Genomic DNA, 22213 nt, shown 5'->3' with positions numbered 1-22213 from the left:
TTACAGGAAGAAAAAATGTCTTTGAGTTAGCTTTAGAAATGAATAGTAAAGTTGAGATTTAGATTTGAGTCTCATGAACTATAAAATATGGTCCATTATGATGTTTGAGTGGTTAAAATCTATGCTCTGAATAAATCTTTCCATAAATTATTCATTGTATCTAAAAATAATTGTTCATCCCTATGTAATCACAATTTATACATGAAATTATGTCACAAAATTCAGACTTAGCCCATTGCTCTGTTTACAGTCAGTAATGGGAGAGTATGTGTTGAAGAAGTAAGTGACAAATGAGTCAAGAAGTTAAATTATTAGATGCAAAACAAGTGACAAAATGGAAGTTTTGAAGAGGTCAGAAAAATCTATTTTGCCTTCAATATGAATGAAGAAATAACATTAGGAAAGCTCAGTATTAAAGAAAAGAGGCAGGATTGTTGTTGTTGTTGTTGTTATTGTTGTTTTAAAACTTTCGTGGGGAGATAGCATGTTTTTTTGAAACTTTCATGAAACCTATTATATCATCGCCACTCCAAAAAATTCTAGGAGGTTAGAAGACCCAGGAATCTTAACATAAAACCTTCTGGGAAAAGAGACTTCCAGTGGTAGAGGATGAGAGTAGTTTTAGAAGTTCTGATCAGAGACTCTGGGCATTGAAGACCAAGTTTATGGTGGGGTCTCTTTAGGAATCAAGATACAATTTGAATTTGAAGAATTTGAAAGTTTGCACTTACTTCCCAGAATAAAGAAGACTTTCAAGGGGCACAGTTGTCAGGAGGTCTGCAGTGGTGTAAGTTGAAATGTGAAGGGAGCCAGGTAAATCTAAGATTTGCTGAACTGAATGTTTGACTCTCCTAGAACCTTATAAATGGCATGGAGCTACACATTTCTTCTGATGCAGAAAAATTAGATTTTTAAAAAATCTCTGATTGCCTGAATTAAACTATTCTATCTCAGCGATCTTACCTTGGAGTAGAGATATAAGAGAAGATAGACACATTCTTTGGTCTTTTGGTGATAATGCACATTTGACTGTAGGTCCTAGTAGACTTTGCTATAAATAATACTGTACAGTTGGCAGATGACTTTCTCAGTGACTTTGTCTTATTCCTCACAATGCACATCCTAAGCTCAAATTCTGGTTTTCTAATTTTAAGTGCCTTTTGCTATAAGATAAAAATGCTTGAGGTTGCTATCTGCATTTTAGGCACAGTTAAGAGGGCATTGTGTATTTCTTACCATTAGTTTATAATCCATAAAATGGTCATTCACAGTAAAAAAAAAAAAAAAAAATTGGTGTTTTAAACCTAGACTGGTATCTCTATTTCCAATGAAAACCTTGACTTATTTCTTAAGGAGCTGTTATCTTCATTAGGCATTCTTGCATATCGAATCAGCTTTGTGTCTTGATTTTGGCAGAAAAATCTTACGCTTACTCTATTTTTGCCAGAGTGTATTTTGAAAACTGAAAATGCTTTTGATGTGCCTATTATCTTGTTTTGATAGTTAAATAAAATATGGTTATGTTTTCTAGATAGTAAACAAGTAAAAATTTATCCATATTCCTAAAATTTCCTATCAGAATTTTCAGTGTGTTGCATGTCAATTCTTTATTATTTTAGCTTAATATGCACATTCTCCTTCACTTTGCATTTGTTATTCATTTGTTCATTTGAAAATATTTACTAAGTACCTACTGTGTGGCAAATGTTCTTCTAGACACTGTGATGCAACATAGAACCTGCTAGTCCCTGCTCTCAAGTAGCTATATTCATGTGTATGTGTGTGTTTAAGAGGAGAGAGATAATACAAACAATTCAGCTAGTGTCAGCTAGTGATAAATGCTGTTAAGAAAAATAAAGCTGTATAAAAAGAGAAGAGTGGTGAGGTACTATTTTAAATCATATGATCAGGGAAGTCCTCTCTGAAAAGACAGCATCTGAGTAAAGATCCAAAGGAAGTGAGGAAGTGCAACATGGAAATCTAAGGAAAAAGATGAATAGCAAATATGAAGGTGGAAGTGTACCTGGTGTGTTCGAGAATCAGCCAGGAGCCCAGAGTGCCTGGAGGGGAGTGGGAAAGGGGATGAGGTCATTGAGAGTAGAGGTCAGGGCTGACATTGTAGGTGTTTGGTGAGACACCCAGTTTACCCTGAATGAGATGGAGAGAGAAGATTGGAGGGTTTTCAGCAAAAGAATATCATCACCTGAGTCAGATTTGAAAAAGATCACTCTGGTTGCTGTGTAGAGAACAGATTGCCTGAGGGGAAAGGGTGGAAGTTGAAAGGATATGCTGATTAATTGTATGTGGGGTGTGAGGGAATGAGCAGAACTAAGGAGGACTCTAGGTGTTTATTGTAGCTCCTTGAGCTTGGGATAGACATTAGGTTGAGAGATACGCTGGGTAAAATCAAGAGCTTGAATGTGAACATTTGTTTGTTTGTTTGTTTGTTTTTGAGAAGCCTGTTGGACACTCAGTGGAGGAGTTGAGGTGTTAAATGGAATGCAGGTCTGGAGTTCAGGAAAGGGTTGGGCTGGAGGTAAAACTTTGAGGGATGTAGTCATCATTATGTCACTGCACAGATGGTATTTAAAGTGATGACAAAGACCTACAACACTCCAAATCACACAGTAATGCAGAACTGCCCATCATTCATACAGGTTAGGAAAATAAAAAACAGAGTTTGGAATCAGAAAACCTGGGTTCAAACTCTACCTCTGAGATATACTTATTGGCTCTATGACCTTGGTCCAAGTTACTCCAGCTGTTTTGAATCTCACTTTGTCCGTCTATATTTTGTGATCATAATTTAAATGTTAATAATAATAACTATATAAGTACCTGACACTGTGACTAGCACTTGGTTGTTGTTCAGTCTCTCAGTAATGTCTGACTCTTTGAGACTCTATAGGCTGCCTGTCCTTCACTATATCCCTGAGTTTGCTCAAACTTATGTCCATTGAGTCGATGATGCCATCCAACCACCTCATCCTTTGTCGCCCCCTTCTCCTCTTGCCCTCAATCTTTCCCAGCATCAGGGTCTTTTTCTAATGAGTTGGCTCTTCGTATCTGGTGACCAAAGTATTGGAGCTTCAGCTTCAGCATCAGTCCTTCCATCGAATATTCAGGGTTGATACAGCACTTGGTAGGAACTTGATAACTTGTAGCTAGGACAGCTATTCTTGGTAGTACTAGCTACAATTCTAGGAGCAGGTGCTGCAAGATTAGCAAAGAAATAGTCTCATATTATTTAAGGAATTCCACAAACAAATTCTGTACAAATCTCTAGTCTCTTGGGGCTTGATTTTGCAAACAAATGTTTATGCAGCACCAGAGTTAGAAGCTGTTGTGTGACAGAAACATAATGTGGTCAGTCCCGATCACAATCTCACTTTGCAGATGAGTTCATTGAGGCCCAGACCTGTTTAGTCACTGTTTTCTAAGACTACATTTTATGTAAGTGGCAAGGCCAAAACTTCAGACTAAGTCTTTGATTATCAGCCCAGTATGCTTTGCAGTTTCTATCTAACAGAAACTGCAGTTTCTATCTATCTTTGCTGTTTCTATCTAACAGATTTCTAAACCCTCAGGTATAAATTATGTATTGGGGGTACATAATTTATCTGCCTGTGTTTCTGTGTACCTCAAAGTTTGTTTTCAGTGGCTCCAACTTACTAATTCATTAAATAGGAAGTGAGCTTTTTAGGTCATTCCAAAATTATATGGTATCTATTAGAAATCAAAAACAACATGGTTTTCAGTACAAATATTATATACGTCTTGGGAAAGGAGGGTGAACAACTTACTATTTCTGTTTCTCCTGCTTTCAATGCTCAAAAGTTACCACGTGTTGTCACATAGTTAGGAATTTGTTAATAACAAAATTAAACAACTCAAGAGTTAACAATATATATGTGACATTTAGTTGACATTTCTGCTGCCTCGCAAATAGGTATGAATAGGTAGAAAGAGGCCTATCTTACTTTGCTTAAATTCTATATGTTAGAAATCTTTTAGATAAAACTATCTTCTGCCTCTAGTTCATATACATTTTAAGTAAAAAAATGTCTCTGAAACTTCTCTGGATATTATGTATTGTTACAAAATCCCTGAACAGAACAGTGTCTTTCCCTTCCCTAAGAAAAAAAAGAAATGCCCTATGTTTTTATATTTAATAAACAAAAGATAAATAGTAATAAAGATAACTATTCACTGAGAAAAGTATTGGTATTATTATCTGTATTTGCATAAGAAAACTAAGCCTTAAATAATTAACTTGCTGAAGCCCATGTGATTGGTAAAGGATGCATCTGATCCACAGTTCATTGCTTTAAAACCCATGCTGCTTCATCCTCCCCACGTGGATATAGGGGTAGGCATGCCAGTACCTTAATCATCTAGTTCCCAGGTCAAAGGTTATATAAAGCATTTTCAATATGAATATGAAGAAGTCTTTCCTCATCATACACACAGGAAATATTTTAGACTTGCCAACTGACAGGTTACTGCCAATCAAAAGGTTAACACATTTTTATAAATACCTGATATAGATAAATTAATACATTTAAAAAATCCTTTTTTTCTTGATATTATATGAGGTTACCCTGCCTCTATTTTCATTTATATACAAAGTCTCATAAGGAAATACTATTCTAGAATTCATTGTTCTTCTGAAAAAATGTACTTTATGTGCTATATATTTAGAAAATAAATACATGCATTTTGGGCTTCCCTGGTGGCTCAATAGTAAAGAACCCACCTGCCAATGTAAGAGACAAGGGTTTAATGCCTGAGTCAGGAAGATTCCCCGGAAAAGGAAATGGTACCCTACTCTAGTATTCTTGCCTGGGAAATTCGGTGGACAGAAGAGCCTGGTGGGCTGCAGTCCATGGGCTTGCAAAAGAGTTGGGCACAATTTAATGACTAAACAACAACAACAACATATGCATTTTGTTACTAGTTCTGGCCCCTTGAAATCTGCCTTGACATGGAATTTCTATATTTTTTCAGTGTATGGTATCACCAATACCATGTCTATACTTTTTTTTCATATTTGTATATTTGTTATCATTATCTGAAACCCTGCTATTGCAATCACTCACCAGACTCCAGCTATCTTAAAGGTATGAGACTCCAGGTATAAGACTAATAAAATAAATTTATAATGATTTTAAAAAGTAATGGATTTTGAAACTCTCTATTTGGACATTATCTATTAAACTAAAAGCATAAAAAACTGACTCTAGTTATCTCTTATTTGATTTAAAAGAAAAATAGTTTTATTTGGTTTCCTTTTTGATCATTTGTCAGGATTGTTAAGTTAAATGTATTTTTTTAATTAAAATGATACTCATTCAATGTGAAAAACACTAATTTGAGTGTAACGATTTATTCATTTTGACTTACTGGCTAATATTTATTCTTTCTATTTATTAAAATTTAAATATATATTTTAATTTATTATATATACTTAAATTTTATCATTATAAGGAGTAAATTTTTTAAGGGACATAAAACCATGTCTCAGTCTATTATGTGACATAAATCTCATGAGCCTTTTAATTTCCACTTTGTATTTATCCAGTGTTCTCTCTTTCAAAAAAATGTAGAAACTTGTGCACTTGATATATGTGGAAACAAATTTCATGCTGTATTTTTGATCCATATTTATAAATATATCACTAAAAAGGAAAAATGTACTTCAATTAGTAGTAAACAAGTTTTCAAACTAACATCATTCAATAGTCAACTGACTCCTCAAAATGGCAAGGGTGTATGGTGGTGAACAATATAGACATGGCTCTCATGAAGTTGACCATCTAGTGGAAAAAAAATCAGTTAGGCATTGGAAGAATAGCATCTGGTGCTACAAGGATATATTACTGATAGACCTAATCAGGAAAGGTGCTATTGTGGACAGGTTTTACTGAAGATAACTTCTAATCTGAGTGCTGGAGGAAAAGTTTGAGTTGGCTAACGTGAGGTAAAGAGCATATTCAGGGGAAAGAGGTAACATTTGTTAAGATCCTGATTTGAAAAAGAGCTTGCTTCATTCCATGACCTGAAACAATTGCAATAATATCAGACTTGGGAAAGTGAAATTAGGGCTAAAGAAGCTGAATTTAGGGTGGACAAGAGTTAGACCTCCTAGACTCTTCACTCTTTGTTAAAATATTTGATCATCATCCTAAGGTAGTTGAAAGCTATTGAAATGATCCAAATTAGATTTACAAAGGTCATTTTGGTACAGTGTGCAGAAAGGATTAAATAGAGTCAAGCATGGGTTCAGAAACAACAGCTTGGGTGAAATTATAGTAATTCACATTAGATTTGATGGATACTTAGACTAGGTAGTGTTATGAGGATTGTGGGGAAAGTGCACTGAATCCAGGCATAGCAGGTAGAATTAACAATATTTGGTGTTAAGTTGAATGTGGAGGTTCAGGGAAGAGAAAAATGCAAAATGGCTCCTAGGTTCCTGGCTGAGTCAGTCAGTCAGTTCAGTTGCTCAGTCATGTCCTACTCTTTGCAACCCCATGGCTGCAGCACGCCGGGCTTCCCTGTTCATCACCAACTCCCGAAGCTTGCTCAAACTCATGTCCATCAAGTCGGTGATGCTGTCCAACCGTCTCATCCTCTGTTATCCCCTTCTCCTCCTGCCTTCAATTTTCCCCAGCATCAGGGTCTTTTCCAATGAGTCAGTTCTTCGCATCAGGTGACCAAATCTCACATTCATCCTGGCTGAATCATGAGACATTGTAATACAAAGATGTCAAAGGAGCAGTATTTGAGAAGAGAAGAGGGATAGGATTGAAACATTTTTAGTTTAATTTTAGAACTCAAAAAAATTTGAAGTGTCAATGAAATAAGTGCACATAAGTGCAGATGTAATATGGAATTGGGTAATATGGATTACTGAGTTCAGAAGAGTGGGCTAAAGTGAAGTAGCTCAGTCATGTCTGACTCTTTACAACCCCCTGAACTATATAGCCTACCAGTTTCCTCCATGGGATTTTTCAGGCAAGAGTGCTGGAGTGGGTTTCCATTTCCTCCTCCAGGGGATCTTCCTGATCCAGGGATCAAACCCAGGTCTCCCACATTGCAGGCAGACGCTTTACCATCTGAGCCACCAGGGAAGCCCATGCATAGTGAGATCAGTGGGTATGTAAATGTACTTGGAGCTATGTGTGTTAATGAGCTCTACTAGGATAAATATAGCAAGAGAGGGAAAATGACTTGGATAGCCTCTGTCCTTCTTTTTAAAAAGGGAAATATAACATTTCAAAGGATATTAAAAAATTGTTGCCCATGAAGCGTAAAAAATCAAAGGATTGGAATCTCATGAAAGCAAAACTAAGAGAACATAATTAAAAGGGGAAGAATCAGGCTTGTCAAACTCTATTGAGAGACCAAGTCAGATAAGAACTCAAAATTATCCTTTTGTTTTCATTTACACCACATGAAGATGTTTGTCATATTTAGGAAGAAAACTGGTAGGCTGAGGATGTGGTAGATAAATGAAGGAAAGTAAAGATAAACATCTCTTCTAAGAAGTTTGGCCGTGAAATTGGAAAAGAGAAGTCTATAAGTGGTTAGAGGATTGTGGGCTATAGGACAGTATTCTCTTTTATGCCAAAAAGGTAAGAGAGAATTAAGCAAGTTTGTGTTGATCATAAGAGCAGATAGAGTTGCTAATGGAGATATTAAAGATAAGAGAAGAAAGAGATAAGAGATTGCTGAAGTGTTCTGGTAAGGTGGAAGGTGTCCAGAGTATGGGTAGAGGAATTGACAACTCCCTCCATTGAAATGGGAAGGAGGAAAGAATCTCAATACAGAGAGTTTGTCAATTTGGTGTTGAGAAGTAAAGATATGACTTTCTGATGCTGTCTCTTCTCCCAACGAAATAAGAAATAAGGTCATGAGTTTGAAATGGGTGGAGAAGGAAGAAGATTGGAGATCAAAGAAGAGTGGAGAATATTCAGAATTATATTTGCAGAGTAGTGAGGACAGTGAAGTGGAGAAATATTAAGACTGTATTGAGCATGTTTGAGGCTGGGAACTGTGTATTTTGAATGATGCCAATCTGCCAAGGGGTTGTTTTCTATAGTAGGTAGTTATTGTTCAGTTGCTAAGTCATGTTCGTCTCTTTGTGCCCTTATGGACTGTAGCCTTCCAGGCTCCTCTGCCATCCACTATCTCCTGGAATTTGCTCAAATTCGTGTGCATTGAGTCAGTGATGCTATCTGGCCATCTCATCCTCTGCTGCCCCCTTCAGTAGGGCCAGCAACCTAACAGACACAGAGGATCCGCTAGTTTTATATACTAATGATGAAGTCATCTTTAAGTTTATCTTATTTTTTGTTTCTTTTTAGGAAGAAAGGAAAAATATTTCTTCTTTGAACTGGTGTTTTTCTGTGTTCTCTAGGTTGTAGTGCCCTCACGTGGCTGATCCACATCATTCACTTAAGCATGTGCCCTGCGTCACTGCCAGTCAAAATGAAAAATCAGTGATTGCTTTGACTAAAGTCAGTTGAAGGTGCAAAGAAACTTCTCATATAGATTAACACAATACATAACACAACACATTGGGAACACAATGCTGTTCTATTTTACTGCACTTAAAATCAGCAGATATTTTGCTATGTGTAAGTAATATGAAGATTTATGATCAAAAGTAGAGTGAGAAGGGACATTAATAGCATTTATTCATTCTGGAATTTTTATCCGTTTTCTAAATGTACCTTGATAAAGCTCTTGTTTTACAAAACTACAACTGAATCCCTCTTGTGCTCTTTATTAACTATGAAAGAAAGTTATTTCAAATATTTGACTACTGAATGTTTTCTTAAAGAATTTTTTTGTTGCTGTTTTTCAACACACAGGCGAGTAAAGGGCATTGGCTCTCTCTACATACATGGGCAAAGGAGGGGTGGAATGAGAAAAACCAGACATTTGTCGTAAGTAGTGTTCTCTATGATTTAGGAAATTAGGAAAGTAATTTATTGATTATCTACCATGTAAGGCACATTAAGTTGCAAGAGATTTAATGTATTTTGACTAATTTGATCCTGACAGCAATCCTATGAAATGGTTTTTCTTTTTCCCTAGTGTAGCAAAATGAACCAAGGCTTAGGGAAATAAATAAGTAATTTGGCCACAGTTGCAAACCCATGAAATGCCAGTACTAACACCAGTCATCTTTTTTTTTTTTCTACTGTTGAGAATTTAATGAGCAATCACTGTGTATTACATACTCCACTTAGAATTTTATTAAGAATATTCCAACCAGGTTATCCTTAGGATGGATTATAATACACTGAGTTACAGTTGGCCCTCCCCATCTGTAGGTTTCATATCTGTGGGTTCTATATCTACAGATTCAACCAATAGTAGATGGTGTACAGTGTTGAAGATCCATGGTTTGAATCTGAGGAGACAGAACCCATGGAGACAGAGGGGCCTTATGAGACCTGAGCTTCCTTGGATTTTGGTATCTACTGTGGGTCCTGGAATTAATCCCCCACAGATAATGAGGGATGACTGTTACTTGAGATCTCCTTTTGAATTTTTGTCAGAGTCTTCATATGTGCTGAGGTTGCACTTTAGTCATTGAGTCATTAAAGAAAAGCAAATTGATGAATTATTTACCAGTGCACTAATTTGTTTGTGTTTAATCTTTTTCAATACCAAAATGACATAAATAGCCTCAAAATAGTTCATGGCTTGGCCTGACATGACTTGAGTATGGAGTTGCTAAAATTATGGAGATGGAAAAAGCAAGCTCAATAATAAAATCATAGGGTCTTAAAAGTTCTAAACTTCATAATGCTAAAAGACATAATGGTGTATGAAAATGAAAGTTTACATTGACCTCTGTCTTCCTTGACGGTATTCTTCTACTTTATTCAATGTGCTCATTATGTGCACTATTCTTACCAACTGTGTATTTATGACCATGAGTAACCCTCCAGACTGGACAAAGAATGTGGAGTAAGTAGAAGATTTTTTAAAAATCTTGCAATATTGTTGTCCCTTTATGTTTTGAATTGTGTTTCTATCATCTTGACACCCCATCAGTTTCTTCAGCAAATTGTACTGGCTACTCCAAACCAGTTACACAATGACTCAAGTTTATTTCAACCACTGATTTTCTGTAGTGCAAAGCTTGCACTGGCTTATTCAGTTACTCAGATTACTGCACTGATTTGACTGCCAAAATGTATAGCCCTTTATCTTCCTCGTGAGTCTCACACTCTTTTCAAGATCATCAGTGATTACTGGTGTATCTGATGATAAATTTATACATAGTTTGTATGTCCTTTTCCTTATAGCTATCACTTTTCTATGATTTATTAGTTTATATTTCAAGGATCTTAATGATGCACACTTTATTAAACAACAAGTCTTCATTTATTTTTGTATTAATAACTACTTGCTTAAATTAGACCAAAACCAGTGTATTTCATTTAACATGTATAGAATCATGTTATTTGGGCCTTCAAATTAATTAATGTAAGCAAGTACAATACTCATATATAGTCAATGAGAATGTCTTTCTGTATGTAATGTTTCTTTTTTTTTCCTTAAGCCCTACCTATGGTCTAAATCATGGAAAGACCAATATAGACCTATACAGAACCCTCTAATTTTTATTTGTTGTTTTTCTCCTTTAATATATTTACATGTAAATTACCTTCAGGATCTTTAATGAGGGCTTGGCTATTTTCTCTCAGGTACACCTTTACAGGAATTTATACTTTTGAATCACTTATAAAAATACTTGCAAGGGGCTTTTGTTTAGAAGATTTCACATTTCTACGGGACCCATGGAATTGGTTGGATTTCACAGTCATTACTTTTGCGTAAGTACCTTAATACATTTTCTGTCCAGGAAGACTAAATCATTAGTGGAAGCATGTAATTCTCCTTGGTGGCTTCCCTTAACAGATCAAGCATGTTTCTTGGTTATCCTGTGAATTTAGGATATTTTTTCTTCCGATCAATTATGCACTTTGGAGAAATTAGGGATTATCATAGTAAATACATGGCTTTGATTTCAGTTAGTGTTATAAAGCAATAAAATGTTTCCCAAGTAATAGAGATTATGATCAACAACAATGCCATTTTTCTCTTAATTGGGAAATATGATGGCGATGCTCATTGAAGTTGAAAAGGTCTTGTTGAAAGACCAACTTAGATTTCCCTAAATTCTGAATAACTCTGATTTAATTCTACAGGTATGTAACAGAATTTGTAAACCTAGGCAATGTTTCAGCTCTTCGAACTTTCAGAGTCTTGAGAGCTTTGAAAACTATTTCTGTAATTCCAGGTAAGAAGAAACTGGTATAAGGTGGTAGGCCCCTTATATCTCCAACTGTTTCTTGTGTTCTGTTATTGTGTTTGTGTGTGAACTCCCTATTACAGATATGTGACAGAGTTTGTGGACCTGGGCAATGTCTCAGCGTTGAGAACCTTCAGAGTTCTCCGAGCATTGAAAACAATTTCAGTCATTCCAGGTGAGAGCTAGGTTAAACACCGAGGCTGACTTCAGCAGCATTAGTGGCACAATCACAGCTTTTGTGCATAAGCCTTGTTGCTTTTCACTTATTGCAAATGTTTGTAAAAAAGCAAGAATCAGTACATCATGTTTTGGATGGATTTGATTCTTTGCTTTTACTAGTTGTTTTCTTTAAAATGATCGGTTCTAAATCAGCCTTTGAGTTTAACAAGTTTTTGCATGAGGCATTTGCAGTAACAGGCTACATGGTTTGCGTCCTGTAACATCAAGCTTTCCGCATAGAAGCTAAACTATGAGGCATTTGAACAGATGCAAATTTGACCAGTTAGGTCTTTGGTAATTATGTTAACTTCAGATAAATAAGAGTGAGAGATAGCATGAGTGCTGCATGGGACTCAGTTTTCAGATGTCTTCCTTTTTTAACCCATTCTCAAGCTGATGGAATTCACAAATATATAACCTCATAATTCAGTGACTTCAAGATTTCTTAATATTTTATTCATACAGATTTTTCTAAAACTGGTAAGAGGTTAGGGAGTAAGACATCTGCAAATAAAAGCAAAGTATTTATACAAGGTTGATGTTTAAGCATGAATATCAAAACTATTTCTTTTGCTCTAAGGAGTATTTGGAAATACACTTTTGGTTTGTTTCCATTCACAGTTTTCTAATGAAAATACAAATTCTGCTTTCATTCATTTTCACCAGCTAGCAGGCTTTTCATGAAAGTGTTATTCAGTCACAAACATTAAACTAATATTGTTGGCATTCTGCATGACATCTTTATTTTCCAGGACAAGCTCCTGATATTTTTCTCTATAACATAGCTGTTGAATAGTATATTTAAATTCCTCTGTTTGATTTTATTTGTAGGCCTGAAGACTATCGTGGGGGCCCTAATCCAGTCGGTGAAGAAGCTCTCAGATGTAATGATCCTGACTGTGTTCTGCCTAAGTGTGTTTGCACTAATAGGATTACAGCTGTTTATGGGCAACCTGCGAAACAAATGTTTGCAATGGCCCCCAGATAATTCTTCCTTTGAACTAAACATCACTTCCTTCTTTAATAACTCATTGGATGGGAACGGTACCACTTTCAATAGGACAGTGAGCATGTTTAATTGGGATGAATATATTGAAGATAAAAGTAAGATATACTCTTTTAACCATTAAGCTATTTAGTTCTTTAAATATTAAAAAAACAAGTATGTATAGTGAAAATTGTCTCAGTTTTGATATGAACCAAATTACTTAGACCAGTTTAAGATAACTTAATATGTGTGATGGGGAGTCCCCTGGTGGCTCAGTGGTGGAGAATCTGCCTGCAGTGCAGGAGACACGGGTTTAATTCCTGAGTTGGGAAGATCCCCTGGAGGAGAGCATGGCAACCCACTCTAGTATTCTTCCCTGGAGAATCCCATGGACAGAGGAGCCTGGTGGGCTACAGTCCACAGGGTTGCAAAGAGTCAGACATGACTGAAGCAACTGAGCACACATGCATGCAATATATGTCATAGAGAAATCAGTTTGTTCAGTTCAGTTCAGTCACTCAGTCGTGTCCAACTCTTTGCGACCCCATGAACCACAGCATGCCAGGCCTACCTGTCCATCACCAACTCCTGGAGTCCACCCAAATCCATGTCCACTGTGTCGGTGATGCCATCCAACCATCTCATCCTCTGTCGTCCCCTTCTCCTGACCTCAATCGTTCCCAGCATTAGGATCTTTTCAAATGAGTCAGCTCTTCACATCAGGTGGCCAAAGTATTGGAGTTTCAGCTTCAACATCAGTCCTTCCAATGAACACCCAGGACTGATTTCCTTTAGGATGGACTGGTTGGATCTCCTTGTAGTCCAAGGGACTCTCAAGAGTCTTCTACAACACCACAGTTCAAAAGCATCAATTCTTCGGCACTCAGCTTTCTTTATAGTCCAACTCTCACATCCATACCTGACTACTGGAAAAACCATAGCCTTGACTAGATGGACCTTTGTTGGCAAAGTAATGTCTCTGCTTTTTAATATGTTGTCTAGGTTGGTCATGACTTTCCTTCCAAGGAATAAACGTCTTTTAATTTCATGGCTGCAATCACCATCAACAATGATTTTGGAGCCCAGAAAAATAAAGTCTGACACTGTTTCCACTGTTTCCCCATCTATTTCCCATGAAGTGATGGGACCAGATGCCATGATCTTAGTTTTCTGAATGTTGAGCTTTAAGCCAACTTTTTCACCCTCCTCTTTTACTTTCATCAAGAGACTTGGTCATGACTTTCCTTCCAAGGAGTAAACGTCTTTTAATTTCATGGCTGCAATCACCATCAGCAGTGATTTTGGAGCCCAGAAAAATAAAGTCTGACACTGTTTCCCCATCTATTTCCCATGAAGTGATGGGACCAGATGCAATGATCTTAGTTTTCTGAAAGTTGAGCTTTAAGCCAACTTTTTCACCCTCCTCTTTTACTTTCATCAAGAGGCTCCTTAGCTCTTCTTCAGTTTCTGCCATAAGAGTGGTGTCATCTGCATATCTGAGATTATTGATATTTCTCCCGGCAATCTTGATTCCAGCTTGTGCTTCCTCCACCCCAGCATTTCTCATGATGTACTCTGCATATAAGTTAAACAAGCAGGGTGACAATATATAGCCTTGACATGCTCCTTTTCCTACTTGGAACCAGTCTGTTGTTGCATGTCCAGTTCTAACTGTTGCTTCCTGACCTGCATACAGGTTTCTCAAGAGACAGGTCAGGTGGTCTGGTATTCCCATCTCTTTCAGAATTTCCCACAGTTTATTGTGATCCACACAGTCAAAGGCTTTGGCATAGTCAATAAAGCAAAAATAGATGTTTTTCTGGAACTCTCTTGTTTTTTTGATGATCCAGCGGATGTTGGCAATTTGATTTCTGGTTCCTCTGCCTTTTCTAAAAGCAGCTTGAACTTCTGGAAGTTCACAGTTAATGTATTGCTGAAGCCTGGCTTGGAGAATTTTGAACATTACTTTACTAGCGTGTGAGATGAGTGCAATTGTGAAGTAGTTTGAGCATTCTTTGGCATTGCCTTTCTTTGGGATTGGAATGAAAACTGACCTTTTTCAGTCCTATGGCCACTGCTGAGTTTTCCAAGTTTGCTGACATATTGAGTGCAGTACTCAGCATCATCTTTCAGGATTTTAAATGGCTCAGCTGGAATTCCATCACCTCTACTAGCTTTGTTCATAGTGATGCTTCCTAAGGCCCATCTGACTTCACATTGCAGGATGTCCTGCTCTAGGTGAGTGTGAGTGATCACACCTTCATGATTATCTGGGTCATGTAGATCTTTTTTGTACAGTTCTTCTGTGTATTCTTGCCACCTCTTAATATCTTCTGCTTCTGTTAGGTCCATACCATTTCTGTGCTTTATTGAGCCCATCTTTGCATGATATGTTCCCTTGGTATCTCTAATTTTCTTGAAGAGATCTCTAGTCTTTCCCTTTCTATTGTTTTCCTCTATTTCTTTGCATTGATTGCTGAGGAAGGCTTTCTTATTTCTCCTTGTTATTCTTTGGAACTCTGCATTCAAATGGGTATATCTTTCCTTTTCTCCTTTTCTGGAGCAGCTGTGAAGAGATGCCCCACGTCCAAGGTAAGAGAAACCCAAGTAAGACAGTAGGCACTGAGAGAGGGCATCAGAGGGCAGACAGACTGAAACCACAATCAAAGAAAACTAGCCAATCTGATCACAGGGACGACAGCCTTGTATAACTCAATGAAATTAAGCCATGCCGTATGGGGCCACCCAAGACAGACGGGTCATGGTGGAAAGGTCTGACAGAATGTGGTCCATTGGAGAAGGAAATGGCAAACTACTTCAGTTTTCCTGCCTTGAGAACCCCATGAACAGTATGAAAAGGCAAAAAGATAGGACATTGAAAGATGAACACCCCAGGTCAGTAGGTGCCCAATATGCTACTGGAGATCAGTGGAGAAATAACTCCAGAAAGAATGAAGGGATGGAGCCAAAGCAAAAACAACACCCAGTTGTGGATGGAACTGGTGACAGAAGCAAGGTTTGATGCTGTAAAGAGCAATATTGCATAGCAACCTGGAATGTTAGGTCCATGAATCAAGGCAAATTGGAAGTGGTCAAACAGGAGATGGCAAGAGTGAACATCGACATTCTAGGAATCAGTGAACTAAGATGGACTGGAATGGGTGAATTTAACTCAGATGACCATTATATCTACTATTGTGGGCAGGAATTCCTTAGAAGAAGTGGAGTAGCCATCATAGTCAACAAAAGAGTCTGAAATGCAGTACTTGGATGCAATCTCAAAAACGACAGAATGATCTCTGTTCATTTCCAAGGCAAACCATTCAATATCACGGTAATCCAAGTTTATGTCCCAACCAGTAACACTGAAGAAGCTGAAGTTGAACAGTCCTATGAAGACCTACAAGACATTCTAGAACTAACACCCCCAAAAGATGTCCTTTTCATTATAGGGGACTGGAATGCAAAAGTAGGAAGTCAAGAAACACCTGGAGTAACAGGCAAATTTGGCCTTGGAGCACAGAATGAAGCAGGGCAAAGGCTAATAGAGTTCTGCCAAGAGAATGCACTGGTCATAGCAAACACCCTCTTCCAACAACACAAGAGAAGACTCTACACATGGACATCACCAGATGGTCAACACCAAAATCAGATTGATTATATTCTTTGCAGTCAAAGATGGAGAAGCTCTATACAGTCAGCAAAAACAAGACCGGGAGCTGACTGTGGCTCAGATCATAAACTCCTTATTGCCAAATTCAGACTTAATTGAAGAAAGTGGGGAAAACCACTAGAGCATTCAGGTATGACCTAAATCAAATCCCTTATGATTATACAGTGGAAGTGAGAAATAGATTTAAGGGACTAGATCTGATAGACAGAGTACCTGGTGAACTATGGATGGAGGTTCGTGACATGTACAGGAGACAGGGATCAAGGCCATCCCCAAGAAAAAGATATAGGAATCAAATGATACCTTACTCCTTTTTCCTTATCTTTTGATCAACATGATAAAACTTACCATTTGAAGATATATTCTTTTCCCCAACCAGTCTTGAGTTGATAGCAACACAATATAATGTTGTATAAACAAAAATATTTATTTGAAAGACATTGATCAAGAGTTTTCAGTCATCTTAATAAATAAGTCAGTAATTTGAAGTATTCAGAGTATTTTTGAAATGAATTGTTAAGAAGACTGAGGAATTTGACTCAATATATGTCCTGAGCACTTATGATGTATATGGGATTAGAAAAATCAAGATGAAATCTGAATTTGTGTACTCATCAGAAATTTAAGTTAAGCAGCTTTAGTCCAGTGTCACTTATTAATGAGAAAGTATAAACTCAAGACCTACCTTTATAATATTTTTGTTCCAGCTTATCTCTTTGGTATCAATCATTGTATTAGAATTGTTTGATTTTATTTTAGAGATGTACTTAAAAACATAGGAATGATACACTTAGTATAGGGCTTCCCTGGTAGTTTAGCGGTAAAGAATCTGCCTTCCAATGAATGAGATGTGGGTTTGATCCCTGGGTTGGGAAGATCCCCTGGAGAAGAAAATGGCAACCCACTCCAGTATTCTTGCCTGGGAAATCCCAAGGAGAGAGGAGCCTGGCAGGCTACAGTCCATGGAGTTTAGAGTCAGATATAACTTAGCAACTAAACACACATACACACTTCAGTATAATTTCTTATTGACAGCAGCCCCTCTGTCATTGGAATGTCCAAATTCCTCACTCTGTGTACAATTAACTAGCCAACTTCCATCGGTCTCTTGATTATTAGTTTTCATGTATTTCTGATTGTTTCTTTCAGATAGATTTATACTAACAGAATTTTGGAATGTCAAAGAGTTTGACCATATTAAGGCTCAGTTCAGTTCAGTTTAGTCACACAGTGGTGGTCCGATGCTTTGGGACCACATGGACTGCAGCACGCCAGGCTTCCCTGTCCATCACCAGCTCCTGCAGCTTGCTTAAACTCATGTCCATTGAGTCTGTGATGCCATCCAACCATCTCATCCTCTGTCGTCCCCTTCTCCTCATGCCTTCAATCTTTCCCAGCATCAGGATCTTTTCCAATGAGTCAGTTCTTCACATCAGGTGACCAAAGTATTGGAGTTTCAGTTTCAGCATCAGTCCTTCCAATGAATAATCAGGACTGATTTCCTTTAAGATGGACTTGTCGGATCTCCTTGCAGTCCAAGGGACTCTCAAGAGTATTCTTCAACACCACAGTTCAAAAGCATCAATTCTTAGATGCTCAGCTTTATTTATAGTCTGACTCTCACATCCATACATAACTACTGGAAAAACCATAGCTTTGACTAGATGGACCTTTGTTGGCAAAGTAATGTCTCTGTTTTTCAATATGCTGTCTAGTTTGTTCATAACTTTTCTTCCAAGGAGCAAGGTTTTTTGTTTTTTTTTTTTAATTTCATGGCTGCAGTCACCATCTACAGTGATTCTGGAGCCCCCAAAAATAAAGTCTGTCACTGTTTCCATTGTTTCCCCATTTATTTGCCATGAAGTGATGGGACTTGATGCCATGATCTTCATTTTCTGAATGTTGAGTTTTAAGCCAAATTTTTCACTCTCCTCTTTCCCTTTCATCAAGAGGCTCTTTAGTTCTTCTTCACTTTCTGCCATAAGGGTAGTGTCATCTGCCTATCTGAGGTTATTGATATTTCTCCCGGCAGTCTTGATTCCAGGTTGTGCTTCATCCACCCTGGCATTTTGCATTATGTATTCTGCATTAAGTTAAATAAGCAGGGTGACAATATGCAGTGTTGATATACTCCTTTCCCAGCAACAACCAGTCTGTTGTTCCATGTTCAGTTCTAACTCTTGCTTCTTGACCTGCATACAGATTTCTCAGGAGGCAGGTCAGGTGATCTGGTATTTCCATCTCTTTAAAAATTTTCCAGTTTGTTGTGATCCACACAGTCAAAGGCTTTGGCATAGTCAATAAAGCAAAAGTAAATGTTTTTCTGGTATTCTCTTGCTTTTTAAATGATCCAACAGATGTTGGCAATTTGATCTCTAGTTCCTCTGCCTTTTCTAAATCCAGCTTGAACATCTGGAAGTTCACAATTCATGTACTGTTGAAGCCTGGCCTAGAGAATTTTGAGCATTATATTGTTAGTGTGTGTGATGAGTGCAGTTGTGTGGTAGTTTGAACATTCTTTGTCACTGCCTTTCTTTGAGATTGAAAAGAAAACTGACCACTTCCAGTCTTGTGGCCACTGCTGACTTTTCCAAATTTGCTGGCATATTGAGTGCAGCACTTTAGTAGCATCATCTTTTAGGATTTGAAATAGTTCACCACTAGCTTTGTTTGTAGTGATGCTTCCTAAGACCCACTTGACTTCACATTCCAGGATGTCTGGCTCTAGATGAGTGATCACACCATCATGGTTATCTGGTCATGAAGATCATTTTTAGTATAGTTCTTCTGTGTATTGTTGCCACCTCTTCCTAATATCTTCTGCTTCTGTTAGGTCCATACCATTTTTGTCCTTCATTGTGCCCATCTTTGCATGAAAGATGGCTAGAGTGGCATAGTCTCAAATTCCTCTCTAGAGAGATCAAGCTATATAACTCCTAGAGCAGTGTCTATCTTACTGAATTCCCATTAATATTAACTGTTACTGTGTGGTAGAGAGAAAAGTATATCCTCTTCCTAATTATTAATATGGTAGAATTTATAATATGTTTATCAGTAGCATTAGCAATTAATATATTTTATATACTGTGAATTATCTGTTGGTATTTTTACTCATTATTATATGAAATGATAGTATATTTTGGGAAATTCATCAGAATTCTATAATTTATCAAGTGTATTAACCTTTTGTCTTTTTTTTGCAAATGTATTCTCTAGCTTGTATTTTTTCTCATTGTTTTTGATGCCTAAATGACTTTGATTTTTAGGCAATCAAGTCATCAAATTTGTGTTCTTTTTTTCCCATATTTAAGTTTATAAATGCCTCTGGATTCAGAGATAATACAAATTTTCACCTAGATATTCTACATATAAAACAGCCTCATATATTCTACATTATAGAAAGTCTTCATACTTTTATATTATATAATGGACTTGTTTCCAAATCTTTAGAATTATTTTTTGATATATGTTATGAGGTAAGGATCTAATTTTTTCCATAAAACTATGACTCAGATTGACCTACATAATAAATTAAGATATTCTTTGAATATAGACTGTAAGTATTTCTGAAAACTAAAAAAAATTTTTGTGAGGGATATTTGTGTGTGTTTTAATGTGTTTATGTCTGTGTGCTTTTGTATGTGAATATGTAAATATGTATGTTTATGCATTTGTCTGTTTCCTGAGATATTCTTTGCAACTTATTTGCATCATATATAAAGTATTCCTTAAGAATAAAAACTAGGTATACTTAGAAAATCTTTATTTCCAAAGGGACAAGTTTATCTTGAAAGGCAATAATCAAGCCAAAACTCTAAACAAAACACTTATTTATAGCATCATGGAAAGAGCAAACAACTAAGCCCACTTTTCTTAAGAACCTAAGTTAAGAGTGGTGGGGAAAAATGTCTGAATCCATTTTGAGTACAGACAAAATTTATTTGTAGAGTAAAATGTAATTTCATGGCAGCGTTTAGAAGCAACAAAGCTTTTCTTTCTCTCACTTTCTGTGCCAAGTAAAAAACATCAGTTTGGCAACTATTTTTTGAATTATCTCACCTGGGTTCGATCACTGGGTTAGAAAGATCTGCTGGAGAAAGAAATGGCACTCCAGTATTCTTGCCTGGAAAATTCCATGGACAGAGGAGCCTGGCGGGCTACAGTCCATGGGGTCACAAAGAATTGGACACGACTAAGAGACTAACACTTACTTAAGCGATTTGAGTTTGTATTTGGAATAAATACTGATAGGGAATGCTATAATAGTTACATCTTACAAACACTTCTTTTTAAACAGATTTTCTGAACATTTGTTTAATCAAAAATGTTTGTGATATTTGTATAGTATCAGTTATTATTTTCATTTAGCCATATACATATTTGGGCTTTCCTGGTGGCTCAGCTGGTAGAAAATCCACCTGCAATGCGGGAGACCTGGGGTTTGATCCCTGGGTTGGGAAGATCCCCTGGAGAAGGGAACAGCTACCCACTCCAGTATTCTGATCTGGAGGATTCCATGGACTGTATGGTCCATGGGGTCGCAAAGAGTCAGACACGACTGAGTGACTTTCACTTCACTTCACTTCATACACATATTTATTATTTCATCAATTTTATTATGCTTTAAAAAAAACGTAAGCTTTATTACCCAGACACAGTGGCTGAAGTGTTTTGAAGGTTCTTCAAAATGATTCTTTCTATTCTTTGCTCTTTTAAATAGGTCACTTTTATTTTTTGGAAGGGCAAAATGATGCTCTGCTTTGTGGCAACAGCTCTGATGCAGGGTAAGTGCTGTTTTGTGTCGAGCCTCAGTCCACACTGCTCCATCGGCCTTAACCCGCCACCTCCTGCCCACTCTGCCCCCGCTTGCTCCTCATTCAAAGCCCTCCATAAGTTCCACTTCATGCTGGCTCAAAATAGCTGGGATAAGTGTGGATTCTCACCTCCTTCACACACTCATGCAGCAATTATTTTTCCATACTAGGTCACAGCTAATCTTCCAAATTAGTTCAATGGGAAATAGAAAGAAAAACAATACATATACTTAAAAAGCTCAAGTTAATAGAATTCATAACCATGTTCTTTTATAAGTGTGCTATTCTTTATATGCTAATGTGGTCTCCATGGCATAAAATATATCCGAAGATAATGTCAGTATCTGATCTGTGGTGAGTACATGTTTAGCGTATTTTAGCAAAGTGGTTAAGAGCATAGACTGGAGAGTTTACACGAATTCAAACCTGAACTTCACCATATAATGTCACCTCTCCTTGCCCTGATTTCCCCAAGGGATAAGTAGGAATAAATTATAAGGTGGCTGTGAGAATTAAATGGATTAATGAATGTATAGCTATTACAGCGTTCAACAAGTACTTTTAATTATCATAACTGGCATTATGTGAATGCTTGTTATTAAGAAGCATTTTCCCTGGAGCTAAAGCTAGGAGGAAAATTCAGAAAAATAGTTCTTTCTGTATTTACGAGATTTTAGAATCATAAATGGAACTCTGATGTTCTTTCTGAGGGAGGTGCTATTGTGGACATTAGTAACTAGTACCTGTAGCAGAATCCCCAACTGTAACAAGCTTTGCATTTGGCTCATATGATACTGTGCTGTGTTTATCTCCAGATCTTAATGATAAGTAAAGCAGACTGATTTTGACTCTTCTCTGTACTAAGTGTTTTACTTATGATGTCTTATTCAGTGATTGTAAGTTTGGAGACAGGTTCTGTTATTAGCCTTTTCTTACATACAAGGTGTTCCAAAACAGCAACTTGCCCAAGATCACACAGCCCAGTGTCAAGCACAATGTTGAGTCCAGGTCAGCTTAATCATTAAGGTCATACTGTGAAATGTTCACTCTGCAGACTCATTCATTCCTCTTGGTATGTAATCCCCCAGCTTTTTTTTGCCCCACTTTACTACCTCCACACTCAGCACACTTCTGCCTCTATATATCTTCAGTGCAAATCAAATTTTTCCCTGCAGACTTAT

At 37.1% G+C, this 22213-nt stretch overlaps 1 protein-coding gene across 1 annotated transcript in view; it reads left to right on the top strand.

Annotated features, from left to right (window-relative positions):
* The window catches only part of LOC145542438 (sodium channel protein type 2 subunit alpha-like), an 85610-nt gene that overhangs the window by 5510 nt on the left and 57887 nt on the right, over nucleotides 1–22213 (top strand). The window contains exons 4-8 of the mRNA XM_081581247.1: nucleotides 9898–9987; nucleotides 10731–10859; nucleotides 11235–11326; nucleotides 12389–12661; nucleotides 20939–21002. Coding sequence (XP_081437373.1) covers nucleotides 9898–9987; nucleotides 10731–10859; nucleotides 11235–11326; nucleotides 12389–12661; nucleotides 20939–21002 — 648 coding nt within the window. The remainder of the gene's footprint in view (nucleotides 1–9897; nucleotides 9988–10730; nucleotides 10860–11234; nucleotides 11327–12388; nucleotides 12662–20938; nucleotides 21003–22213) is intronic.

Source organism: Giraffa tippelskirchi, chromosome 3, assembly GCF_054371585.1.
Source record: "Giraffa tippelskirchi isolate mGirTip1 chromosome 3, T2T-mGirTip1v1.2.pri, whole genome shotgun sequence".
NCBI lineage: Eukaryota > Metazoa > Chordata > Mammalia > Artiodactyla > Giraffidae > Giraffa > Giraffa tippelskirchi.
The sequence above is the reverse complement of the archived record's forward strand: the minus strand, read 5'-3'. Positions and strand labels throughout refer to the sequence as shown.